This window comes from Pithys albifrons, chromosome 13 (genome assembly GCF_047495875.1).
Source record: "Pithys albifrons albifrons isolate INPA30051 chromosome 13, PitAlb_v1, whole genome shotgun sequence".
Classification (NCBI taxonomy): domain Eukaryota; kingdom Metazoa; phylum Chordata; class Aves; order Passeriformes; family Thamnophilidae; genus Pithys; species Pithys albifrons.
The window spans coordinates 8,075,630-8,088,804 of record NC_092470.1 but is presented as its reverse complement, the minus strand read 5'-3'; the positions used below and the strand labels follow the sequence as shown (position 1 = coordinate 8,088,804).

Sequence of the window (13,175 nt, the reverse complement as noted above, 5' to 3'; positions counted from 1 at the left end):
GAAAAATAATAGATGTTACTACTCCCTTCTATGCTCTCTCCTTCCTCTACCCCTCCCAAAGAGTAAAAGGAGATTGTTTGAAATGGTGGAGTGGGAAGTATCTTCTGAATTATTACATGAAACCCAGTTTTTGAGAGATCAGTGCTTAGATTGTATTAAAAATAATATACCATTCACCACACTGAGTGGACTTTCTTTAGAGAGTCATTCTCAATATTAGCAATTTTTATGTGTATTGAACTGTCCAGTGTAAAACAACATCCTTGGAATATTTGCATGAAGTCTGTGGCTCTGAATAAAAGCTGTGGAGCATCTGGGTGGGTACTTTGGGTGATGTTGAACTGTCTGTGATGCTCTGTTCAACTGACGTTCTAGTGAGATTTTTTTTTTTGTAAGATTTTTTTTTTCCTACTGTCCACAAATGGTGCCCAAATGTAAAAAGCAGCATTTAGTCTGTTCAGATCTGTTCTGAATTGCCTTGTGCAGTCAAGTGATACATTCAACTGTCACTTGTCTTTAGTATCTAAAGCTCTCAAAGACAGCAGTAACTTGCCTGACCCTTGCCTCTGATGCTGTGCTGTGTGTTAAAAGGCAATTTTAAATAACAAAACTGAGTAAATAAATCCTTATGGATAATGCAACACAGAACTTGCCATTTTTCCCTCATGACTCAGTCTTCCATCTCTGCTTTATGCTCATTCTTTGGTCACTTGATTGAAAGGGATAAAGTTTTTAGGGGCTTGATCTTTGTTGCTTTTTAAGCACCATGCTCGTCTATGAGTCTGAAAAAAATGCAAATATATAAAACATTCAACTCCTACATTATGTTACAAGCCAAGTAAAAGCATTTAAGATTTTATGTTTATTAAGAAAAAAGATCTGGTTTTCTGATTAGATTATTGTAGAGTTTTTTCGAACATGGCCTTTATTTGAAATCTATCTGAAAACCACCCCAGCCTCAGATTATATCATCCCACCTGCTCTTTGCTCCATGAGAACATTTAGCTGTCATTAACCAACTAAGCGGTCCATTGCAAAGTCCTGCTGTGAGAGCTCAGATCGAGTTCTCACTGAATTAGGGTGAAGGTACTTGAGTAACCCTCTCTTAACAACTTTTTTTAAAATTGCAATCAGATCATTTTTCCAAACTGTCCTGTCATCCTACCGTGGTGAACTACTATGAGGTTGCTTAATTGAGAGACCTTCTCAGTGAAAATCCTGCATATGCAGACATATATGAGGGATATATAATGATGTCAAATTATTTCTCTGTGTTTGGATTTACTGGAGATACTTTACTTTTGAAGTTTGCACAACATATCAAAATGAGCATATTAGATGTTCTTAGAGTGTCTATTTGCATAAAAGAAACTTAAATTTGTGCATAGTTAAAAATCTTAACTAAAAACCCCCAAACCATGAAACTGAATTGCAGCTTGTGTAATTTAGGCAGAAGTTATATGGGGTTTCTGCAACTTCTGCTTTACTTCAAGGATGAATGTGTGCATTACCACAAATTAGTGTGGGGTTTTATAACAATAGATAAGGATACAAGCGTTTTGGAAGACTATTTCTTAATATCTTTTGCTTGATAATACTTGTGGCTTTGGTGGGAAGGCTTTTATAGTATCTGAATTCAGCTAGGAAGGTAGTGGAAGTGAGGAACGTTGTGTTGCTGGACTTTGATGTGTGTTTTCCCTTTGGCTGCTTGCTCAGCCCAAACTGGGGCAGGTGGCTCTGCCCAGGACCTGCCTATTCAACAGAAATGGGCAATACAAAACCCAAACGAATGCTTTTCCAAAGGAATGGTACTGAAATGAAGACATTGTGTGATCTTTAAATGAAATTTCAGATGTACACGTGTCTTTACACAGTGAAGCAAAAAAAATCGAGTTAAATTACCTCCTATGTTAGTGCCACGGAGTTTCACGTGACATCAGGACTTGCACAAAAAGCAAGTTGTTCAGTCTCGGAGATTTAGTTACGGGGTTTCATTCCGTTTGCACAGATAGCTCGGATTAGTTGTTAGTGCTTTTTCCTTCTGTGGACAACAGCCCGTTGGGCTTTCGATGGCTCAGAGCTTGTTTTGCAAGGCAGTTGTTGGCAGGCAGCGGGCTGGAGTGTGGGAGGGGGAGAGCGGTGCGGTCCCGCAGGGAATGGCGAGGGAGCAGCGGGGCAGGTCCCGCAGGGAATGGCGAGGGAGCAGCGGGGCAGGTCCCGCAGGGAATGGCGAGGGAGCAGCGGGGCAGGTCCCGCAGGGAATGGCGAGGGAGCAGCGGGGCAGGTCCCGCAGGGAATGGCGAGGGAGCAGCGGGCAGTGGTGGGGCAGGTCCCGCAGGGAATGGCGGTGGAGCAGCGGGCAGTGGTGGGGCAGGTCCCGCAGCGAATGACGATGGAGCAGCGGGGCAGTGCCGGGGCAGGTCCCGCAGGGATTGGCGATGGAGCAGCGGGGCAGTGCCGGGGCAGGTCCCGCAGGGAATGGCGAGGGAGCAGCGGGCAGTGCCGGGGCAGGTCCCGCAGGGATTGGCGAGGGAGCAGCGGGCAGTGCCGGGGCAGGTCCCGCAGGGAATGGCGATTGGAGCAGCGGCGGGGCAGTGCCGGGGCAGGTCCCGTGCCGACGGCGCCCCCTGCAGGCCGCAGCAGCAGCGCACGGGATGGGCGCGGGGAATCCCAGAGACTTCCAGCGAATCCCAGCGACATCCCGGCTCCCGCTGCTGGGGCCGCGCCGGCAGAGGGACCCCGCAAGCGCGGTCAGCCCTTCACAGGAATTTTCTTGGCCGTGTTGGGTTTGAAGTGAAGAGATCTGTAACTCAGGTGGTTTTCTGCGAGGTTTGGTTACAGCCTTGGTTAGTTTAAGTTCTTATAAGGTCTGTAGGTTGGATGGGTTTTCAGCATGGGTTTTCAGATTATGCAGTTTCTGATAGAATAATTTATTGCCTCAGGGTAATGATATGTTCGTTTGCTTTTTAATGTGGATATGGGTAGTTAATGCCTTCATGTTATAGAGGTTTTCAAACCACAAGTGCTTCATATTTTCAACTAAATAACAGAACTTTCTGAATTGGAGCAATATCCCATCAAAATTGTATGTGAGGAAAGGATTTTGAAACAAGTTTTAAAACTTCCTCAGATTTTGTGCTTTGTTCTTAAGAATGTGATACACAGCATTTTTTCTCTTATTCTTTCCATTCTAGAAAAATATTTATATAACTTAAATAGCTCATATAAGGTTGGATAAATTCAATTTTAACATTGAATAAAATCACTGTTATTTGGAAAACTACTAAAACAGAAAGGTCCTAGCAGAAATTTCCAATTAAAAATAACAATATTTTTTAACCATACCTGCCATAGGCAACTGGAGTTTTTTGCAGCAAAAAAAACCCCCAACCAACAACAAAACCCCCAACAACCATCCTCCAAACCTGTAATATTTCCAGATAGAAGTAGTGGATAGCTATTAATATCAATTTCCTTAATATTTGCTGTTTATATTCTATCCTTCAAACTGTTTCTTTTTCCTTGATTATAGTAATATGAATATTAAATGTGCAGTTAAAGACTAACCCCTTGAAAAGGAAAACCACCAAACTATTGTAGCTCTCACATAGATGAGTAAATTAATTTGCTTAAAACATCTTCCTTTGGATATTGGGAGTGGGGGTTGCCTATCAAATTTAGTCCACTGGGTTATTTTAAGTTGCCTTCATGAAGTTTGACTGCTCTGTCTCTGCTGAACCAGCATGGTTAGTGGTTGGTTAACACAGAAGGATATCCTTCCAGGACTTTAAAATAAATTAACGTTTACTTAACTGATGAATTACATTGAGGGCAGTATAATAAGCATTGTATTTTCCCCTGAAAACAGCCAGGTTTGTTTCTTAAGGCTTGAAATCTTCTCTCATCCAACAGCTACATTATGCACCATGTTCAACGCATTCTGTAGCAATAGTCCTAACTCTGGCTTTGCTGTAGTTAATCATCACAAATGTTTGGCTTAAAATATTTTAAAGTTATATTGAGAGACCTAAGGTGCGTGGAATTGTTGGGTTTTTTCCTCTGAATTGTTGTTAGACAAGCAGCTCAAAATTACTACATGTATTTTAGTTACAACAGGTTGTTCTCTATCAATTGGGGCCTGTCTCTCCTGTTCAGGTTTCAGTTTTCTTAGAACTGATAAGAACTTAATCACTTGTGAAACTTCTGTTTCTCTGTCAAATGTGGTTGAAATTGATAACAAGTTCCAACATTGGGCAGTGTGGGGAGGACAGGAGAGACTCCTAGGGCAGTTGCCTTTGCCTTATTTCCAAAGATAGAAGGTTAGCCTTGCCCCTAAGAAACTCATGGAAACTGGTAAGAACAAAGGAACTGGTTTCCCCATCAAAAGCAGGCTTGGGCTCTCACCATGTTACTGTTTTTTTTCAACAAGATTGAAGCCAATTCTCCACAAGGAGATACTTGATACTTGGGTTTACACATCACAGTTGCTGTTGGTGGTGAAAAAGGAGCTTTGATTTCTAGTTGCACATAATTTTAAAAGATTTGGTGCTAGTTGTGTTAGAATAGACCCATTTAAAATAATAATAAAACTGTGGTAAAAAGCATTAACCTTTCTAAAGTATTTTGATACATCAGCTTTGTGGAATATGTTTGACTAGAGGATGGCTGTCATCTGTTGAGACAGTTACATAACCATCATATGGTATAACATTCAGTGATCTGTAGAAATTGTGTTTATTTTTGTGTAAATTCAAATGATGAATTACATATGCTCTATTGTGTATTTGCTTTGTGGCTCTGACAAGTTGAACAAAAATGTATTTCACATAAAAGTTGGTTTTCTGGGAGAACATGTGGTTCATTCACAAAATCTCTTAGTGTTAAAATAATCTTTGAAAATATCTCTTACAGGTAGCTTGATTTATTTTTAGGTCGGTATTTCTCTCTGCATCAGCTTTCATAATCTCTTTACATACTTTAGGAACAGGCAGTTTATTGTTTTTGACACACGGTACAGGGTCATGAGTGGAAACAATTCGGGCTACAAAGTGCATGTCAGTTCAGTGCTCCTCTGCTGACGGCATGTCTGTCTGAAATCAAGTTTAAAAAATTGGCCCTGTCTCCAGCTGACTTGTTTTGTCAGGCTGAGTCATAAGATTAACCCTTGACTTGTCACCAAGGAAAAATGGAGTAAACAACTGTACCCCGTACAGTATCGCTGATCCAGCTATGATTCATTTCACTGTAACATGATTCTCTTAAGAAAACAAATTTTGGAGCAGCTGTTCCTTGGTTTAAATGAGGATTAGAAAAATTGCAACCACAAAACAAAAACTTGCTTTGGACTTCAGGAGCTTTCGGGATAGTTATCTGGTAGAGGTTCCTGCAAATACAGATTCTGTTAACAACTTCTTATTTTTTTGAGCAGGCTTTTAAATTCTTCCATTTTAGGTTGGTTTTTTACCTATTCTGCTGAAAGTAAACTTCTGTGGGTTAAAGTTTGATATGCTGGATGCAATTATGGTCTCGTCCTGTAAGGTGAATTGATGTAGTAAACATCCTGTGAGAAACTATTTTTGTACAGGAAATGCAGAGCAGATCCATGAACAGATTTCAAGTATTGTACACTAATGTTTTATGCCCAGTGATGTAACTGAGGGTAGGACAAATAATTTGCTTTTCGGTAAAATGCAATTGTTATCCTTTTGATTTGTGGGGAAGTAACTCAGGAGCAAATTCATTTAGTGACTCATTATGGAGGGACCAGTTTGTCTACAAACAGACATTTGCAGTGGTGTTACTCACTTTTATTGACCATGTTGTTCCTTTTGTCTTACCCATGTGATGATGAACAAGGTCAATGATTTACTTCTTCTGATAAATGTTAATAGTGTTAGTAAATATTACTAGTTAATATTACCTATATATTTTTTGTTATAATTGCTCTCTACAAATATAGGGCCTCTGTATGCAGAGATGCTCCCTCCCAATGCTACACAGTCAAGTCAGGTTTTTCTGCACTATATTTTACCATTTTTCCAATTGCTTACATACAGGTGGAAAATGGTTATTATTGTTTGAGGGGATTTGATCATGCTCTTCATCTGTAATACAACTATTTTGAAAATTGGGATTGTGTCCATGGAGGTGCTGTAGCAATTACAACTATGTTGATAATAGTCTTTACTTCAAAGAAGTGACTCCAGTTATCCTGGAAGTATTTTTAATGATTTACAAGTTTGCATGCTAAAATTGTATGTGTTTTTAAAAAAGGGTTCTCTTATTTCTTCAAGTGTGAGCTGAAAGCGCCTTTTCCAGTGTCTAGAGATTTTTCTAAGTTGTACATTAGTCTGAAGTAGTGATTTTAATCTAGTGTGCTATGAGAAGTAGCACATGCAAAGATCTGAAGATCTTTTAGCATATCTCATCTGTAGAGTCCTGAACATTAGTGAGAAGCTTTAAGGAATGGCATTGTTAGCTGCAAATCAAAGCTTCTTACAGGCTCTCTGGGGACTGAAATGGGTCTTTGTGGTCCCTAGGGAAGAAGGAAGCCGCCAGTCACTCTGCAGGACTGGCAATTTAATAGTCTGAAGTATAGTGATGTTCTTTTTTGCAGCTGCTGCTGCTACGCCTTTTGTATTGGAGAAGAGTTCAGTTCGGATATCATTAGCTTTGCTGCATAGTTAAATGGTTCTGGATGCCTAGTTTGACTTGCAGTAAAAATGCAAGTGTTCTTCAGCAGATGGAAACTTCAGGATGTATTTGCCAACATACTCTGAGCACAGTAGTCCCCTAATTGACTGGAAGAGTTCACTGAAAAAGCATTTGAAGCTGGAGATGTGAATATTTTTTTGTCAATGTGTGTATATCCTGTGTATTTCTAGACACTACAGTGGTTATGTCCTGGGATAATGGATGTTATACCGAGATTTTTATCTGATGATAGCATTAGACTGCAGTCAGTTTGTCACCCTGTGGATCTTTTATGTTCAGAAGGTTTCACTGACACACAGGGTGCTTGGCAGAATGAACCGAACTTCTGCAACTTGCTTTGTTTCCCTGTAAATGGCTGAATTGAACTTTACCCATTTTTGTCCTTTTCCTGAAGTATTTTCCTGCTTTTGTCAGGAGGAAGGCAGGGAGAATTCACAGCATTGGCAGGCGACACAGCGAGAGGTGGAGAAACGTGGCTGTGCTTTAACCTTTTTTTCCCTGGACTGAAATCAGTATCTGATTTATCGGCTGCTCAGTGAATACCCAGCTGCATTCACATGCAGCAAATAGAAGAACGTGCGCCTCATTAAGAGTTAACGTGAGTTGATGCCATCAGGGAGGGAAGCAAAAATACCTACTAGGCATTGATAGTGTGCAAATATCGAGAGATCTTTGTGCTGGAGGTTGAGTCTGTTTTTGTGATGTGCCCCAGTTGTTGGGGGGGGGGGGTCCTCTCCCTTTCTTGCATGGGCACACATGTAGCTTTATTCCTACAAAAACGTATTATTCAGCATCAAGGGAGCCTGGCCTTGTGTTTCCAAGAGAACCCTCATACTTTGTAATGCCCCATCTTGAGGAAGGATTTTGGGTGATTCCATAAAGTGGAAATATTTAGAGCTAGTTTTTTTCACGCCCGGCGCCTGGTGCCGGGTTAGGTGTGTGTGCCGGTCCCCGCTGGGTGCCGGGGCTGTGCCCCGGGAGGGCTCCAGCAGCGCCCGTGCCCCGGGAAGCGTTTGCCAAAGTTGGGAGCAACTTCGGGCAGAGCCAGATGGCCGTGTGGCTGGTGCCGCACCGCGCCCGCCTGAGCGGCCACAGCGCTCCAACTTATTTAAAACCAAAACCAGGCGCTGCCGCCGCCCGGTGCGCGCCCATGTGCGGCCCCGGTGCCGCGGGCCCCTCCCCGGTCCGACCGCGGGGCCGCGCCGCCCCCGCCCAACCCCCGCGCGGGCCCGAGATGGTTCAGTCCTGCTTTGCATAAGCCGCCCGCGAGCGCTCCATGTGCGCGGCGGCGGGAGGAGGCCGAGGGGAGCGGCAGGCGGCGCGCCCGGCCCGGCCGCGCCATGTACTGCGCCTACCCCGTGCCCGGCGTGGGCAGCAGCTCCCTCATGTACTACTACAACGGCAAGACGGTGAGGGCCGGGCCGGGGCCGTGCGGGGCCGGGCCGGGCCCCCGGGGGATGCGGGGCTGGGGCGCGGGGGCTGCGCGGCTTTGTGTGCGGGCACGGGGGAAACGCCGAAGTTTGTGTTCCTGCTGCCCGCGGCTGCGCCCGGGGCTGTGTTGGTTCGGTTCGGTTTGTTTATTTTTTGGTCGGTTTTTGGCGTGCCCCTCCCGGGGCAGCTTCGGCCAGCGCTGCCCTGCCGAGAGCTCGGGGTGGCCGAACTGCCCGCGGACACTGCAGGGGAAATGCAGATTTATTTTTTCTTCTTTATTATTATTTTTTTTAAATCTCCCCTCTGTGTTCTAACTTTCTGGCAATGGAACGGGGCGTTTCTGCTCCGCGGTTGATACTTAAAATTTTTCAGCCCATAAGGACACACCGGCTCTGATTTTTTGGTCTGTAAAAATTAGCATGCGATGGGTAAATTTAACACGGTGTTTTTCTTCGAGTCTGTTTATATGTCTGTGGTTTTGGCTTTCTTCTGTTATAAAAATAGCGTTGAGCAGGAAAAGGGGAGATGCTGATAATGATCTCTTTTTTGTGGGTTTTGTTTTGTTTCTTTACTGCTGGTCCTCCTCCCGTGGGCCTGTGTGAGTTTTGCTTTCATTAGTAAACTTTTTTTGCCAAGATTTTGTTTAATGGTAATTAAATTACGGATCTTTATATTCATTAAAGACGCTGTATATGAGCTTCTTGAATAACAGAAAAGACACTGGAGGAGAGGTTGGGGAATCAGTAAAATCGCTTGGTCTCTATTTCATTTCCTTTGGTATAAATGCCAGCTGTCTTTCAAATATGAAATGATTTTTCTTTCATGTCTGCTCCTAGGCTAAAACAATCTGTTTGAAGTTTTATGTGAAGATATATATATAAGACTTAAGTAAAATTAACTATACAATACCCCTGAAGCAAAGGGAGTATAACTTGCATGGAGTTTTGATTTTATTCTTTCTAGAGCACAGATCACTCTATTACAACATTTCTCTTTGTTCTTGTAGCAGGAAAAAAGGCTTTGATCTTATTAAGTATTTCCAGGCATATCGTGGATGGAAGTGCTGGTACCGTAGGAGGGCATGGCTTGAAAATTGATAGCATGTGCCTGTTGTGGGTCAGAGGTGACCTTTATGAGCCTGAAGAGTTAGTAAATAGATGACAAATCATATGATCGTCCTATATCATGTTGCCCAAGATTTTATTTCATTTTTTTCTAAACATCTTAGTAACTTTTAGCACTTTCTCTCCTAGCAATTCTGTAAGTTGGCCTAAATTAGTAACTTAAATGTGCATAAGGAGGTTCCGTGGAGTTGGGGCTTGGTTTTTGTGTTTCAGTTTTTGAAGCACAGCCTTGGAGTGTGTGCCAAATCTTTGTATGAACCTTGCTACAGTGAGAGAACAGTACAGTACACACCCTGATTTTGATGCCTTATTGCTTTTACATGTATTGTTTGGGAAGTTGGGAGTTGAAAGTATGAACCGCCTTCTTCAATTTGGGGATTTTTATTTGGACTGCGTTAGATTTTTGGATGTTGACATTCCTTGATAACCTGCTGATGTGTATGTATAACCTGATCTGTTTACTCACAAAATGAGTGAGAAATCACATGTAGAAAATGTGTGGTTTAAACTTTTTATTAAAAACGTTTTGTTCTTTTCCACTTCCTAAATTTTTAAGCCAAAACAATGCCCAATATTAAGCTAAAAACCAAGTATTTGAGCACTCCAATAGATGGTTCGCTATGGATGGCACGTATATTAAAAGTCAGAAATATAAATTGGAGATTTTATGATTAGAAGGGGTTCCATTTCTGTAATTTCTGTATGTTTTAGGAGGGACACATGAAAATGAATAGTAGTATTTTAATAAAAATCCCTTGCTAAGGAGTAAATTTTTACTGTTATGTGTAATAGGTATTATATAAAAAAATACGTATTTCAAGAACTCCCACCAAATCAAAAAGGAAAAATATTTTAATCTGTTTCATAAAAAAAATAAAGCACTTGCACTGAACTAGATGTACCTGTTTTTCTTTTTTTGTCCTTCACCTGTTGATATGTAGAAAATATTCTCAGTCATATAGAGCTTTTTGAAAAAATTAAAATTATACTTAAAAATTGTTTCTGTCATAAAGCTTTATCTTCTCTTTCATTCAAGAGCCCTGCTGCAGACCCCCCAAAAAAACCAAAATACCTAATCACTATTAAAAATAAAGCTGCAAAAATGGTTAGGTAAAAATAATAGTAAAAAGGTAAATTATACTTTTTAATATTTTTATTTTATTCTTTTTTAAAATTAATAAATAGTTAAGTAATCTTCTTCATTCACTGGGGCCTTTTCATTTAGATTTTGCAAAGTGCAATAGTACCAAAATAATATTTCAGTAATAGGAATTTGATACCATCTTTGTTCTTAAAGAGTAAGATAACCTTGAATGAGTTCTACTTTTTTCAAATTGCCTACAAGTTTAGAAATAAATTGGTTATTTTCTAAATGTACTGTAGCATTATTTAAATATCATAATAAGGTAATGTGTCAGCTATCATCAGTATAAATAACTTAAAGGAAAATATTGATTATATTTTATATCACCTATATTTCATATGAGAATAAATTTGTGGATATATTCACTTTATTGTTGTATTCTGTGCATTATATGGGTTGATTAAATACCAGTCCATGTACAAGTGGTTTTTATTATTGAATAAATATGTGTTTTTCTCATTGTAGACTGAAATTTTATCAAGCCTTTCTCTAAGGTGGAGTTACTACATCTTTTACAGTATACTTCTACAATTCCATATTTAAAAAGGGAGAAAAAAAGTCAGGAGATAGATGTATTTTGCATATGTGTAATACTTTGTGATTTGCTTTTCTGAAAACTAGCTTAAATTGCCTTTTTTATTTTTTGAGAAAATACCTTTTTCCTTGAGAATTTTGGGAGTGAAAAAGGCTTTTTAGAAACAAGTTGCTGATGGGCACGTGTGTGTAGCTGAACAAATACACACAAATGTGAGTATATCTGGGTATTTTTTAGAGGAGAAAATGCCCGTCTTGCAGCCGTCAGTCTGAGCGTTACAGCAGAGCAAACATGTTAATAATCCCGTGTGATGCTCAGATGACACACAGCACGCTTTGTTGGAGCTGTTGTGCAATAAATAACGTACTCAGTCCTTCAGCATCCACGGAAAATGTTTGCAGTTTGTAAATTTTGGAGCAACCAGGTGCTAAAAAGAACGATTCAATTTTGCTTTTATTAGTATTGGGCCAGTTAGTGCGCAAGGAGGAAAGTACAATTAAAGCTGTTCTGTACCATATGCTGCCCACAGCAACTTAGGCAAGGTCACAGCTAACATTTGTGAGTCAGGACAAATATAAGATCATCTGGAAAATCTCTAGGGGTACCCGGCTGTGGACATTGAATAAAGAGAGATAGTAAACACTGGTCAGCTGGATTTTTTTTCTTTTTTTATCTGTTCCTCACCCTTCTCTGCCCCTCCCCATCCCACTAAAAATGATGAGTTACAATGCACCAGCCCAGGAGAGTTTTCCCTGCTCCACTCCATTGGGCTGAACTGCCAATCTGCTGAGCGGCGCTCCCCTGCCAGAAGGGCGGCTTGTCTGCAACAAGCTTTATTAATGCTTTGAAGGGAAGGTTATGGCCATTTCCTTGGGCAAATGGCAGCAGCCAGAGATGGGATCAGGTGCTGTGTGGGACAGATCTATATTTCTCAAAATGTGAGCACCAAAGAGTAACACCCCCTGTTTGCTCAGTGCCTGTGCCTTCATAATCAGGTGCATGTCTGAGTCTGTTTGTAGGAATAGAACAGTCTGTGGTGGAGGTGCAGAAACAGAGAGTGCTCAAGAGCTCAGAGGAGAGAGAAACAAATGCAAAAGATGGTCTGTATCTACGGCTGCATCTGCCTGTAGTCAGTGCTGGTGGTGGGGGTTCCTCCCATGGCTGAAGTTGCCTTCTGACATACAGGGAACAGGTTAAGAAACAGGCAGAGTACTTTCAGCTTTTCTGGTTTTTGTTTCCTGAAAATCTGAGTTTAATCAGGAATTTTTGAAGACATGGTTACATATGTCCCTTTGAGGCAGTGTGGTTTGAAGAGTCTGGGAAAGAGGTTTTGCTTAGCAAATAAAATACAAAAAATCTTCAAGCCATATATATATATATATTTATATTTATATTTATATTATTCATGTTGTTTCTGCTGACTTATCTTTTTTCCTCCCCTCTCTGGCTCACACTGTCATTTAAAAAAAAAATAACATATTTTTGCTAAGTTTGCCTATCGCTTTTTAACATGACTTTAATGTTGTCATTCCCTGGGGAAGAAGCTGGAAGTATTGCTGGTAGTGCTGTGTAGCATTGCAGTGGGATTCTGCATTTCAGAAATAGGCATGTTTAGCATGCCTAAATTGCATAAACATTTATTTAAGAAGGAATTCAGTTTAGCTACTTTAAGAAGTTTGAATTTTATACCATCCTTAAAAACTATGGTTGTATTTGCAGACAAGACTCTGTTCCCTTAAAGGAGTGTTTTGTTTTCATTCTGGATGGCAACAAGAGCTTTTTAAATGTATGAACCTTTACACCTGGTATTGGAAACAGAAGTGTGGTTGTGGATATGGGTGTACTGATCTTGTATACTTGGGCTCTTCATTTTATCATCTTGCTTAAATACCAGCTAAACAAGGATTTAGGCTGGGTCTTGCATTTGGTCTGGCTTTTTATGGCAACTTCTCTCTTGCTGCAAGGAGGAGTATGGAAAATTGTAGTTACTGTTCTACATTCCTGAAGTTTCAGTATATGATTTTGTCAGGAATACAGTAAACATGAAAACAAGTTTCCTTTTCCTAGAGCTGCCTTTTCAGCAAAATTAGCTTTTTTCTCCAAACATAGAGATAATACAGTGTAAAATTTTGCCACATGTACAAATCATTCATCAGTGCACACTTGCCTAGCGCATGACTGATGCTGATGGAATGTAGATAGGCTACTTAGCAGAGTTTACAGGCTA

The 13,175-nt window shown here is 40.8% G+C and overlaps 1 protein-coding gene across 11 annotated transcripts in view; it reads left to right on the top strand.

The window, feature by feature from the left end:
- Positions 1-13,175, top strand: part of TCF12 (transcription factor 12) — a 161,543-nt gene that overhangs the window by 114,164 nt on the left and 34,204 nt on the right. For 2 of the 11 annotated variants that reach the window (XM_071568379.1, XM_071568377.1), the window contains exon 1: positions 7,973-8,123. The exons of 8 other annotated variants lie outside the window; for them this stretch is intronic. In XM_071568379.1, the coding sequence (XP_071424480.1) occupies positions 8,055-8,123 (69 nt within the window). In that variant the 5' untranslated portion in view covers positions 7,973-8,054. Of the gene's footprint in view, positions 1-7,972; positions 8,124-13,175 lie in introns of those variants that run through there. One more of the 11 variants, XM_071568378.1, reaches the window with a different exon arrangement.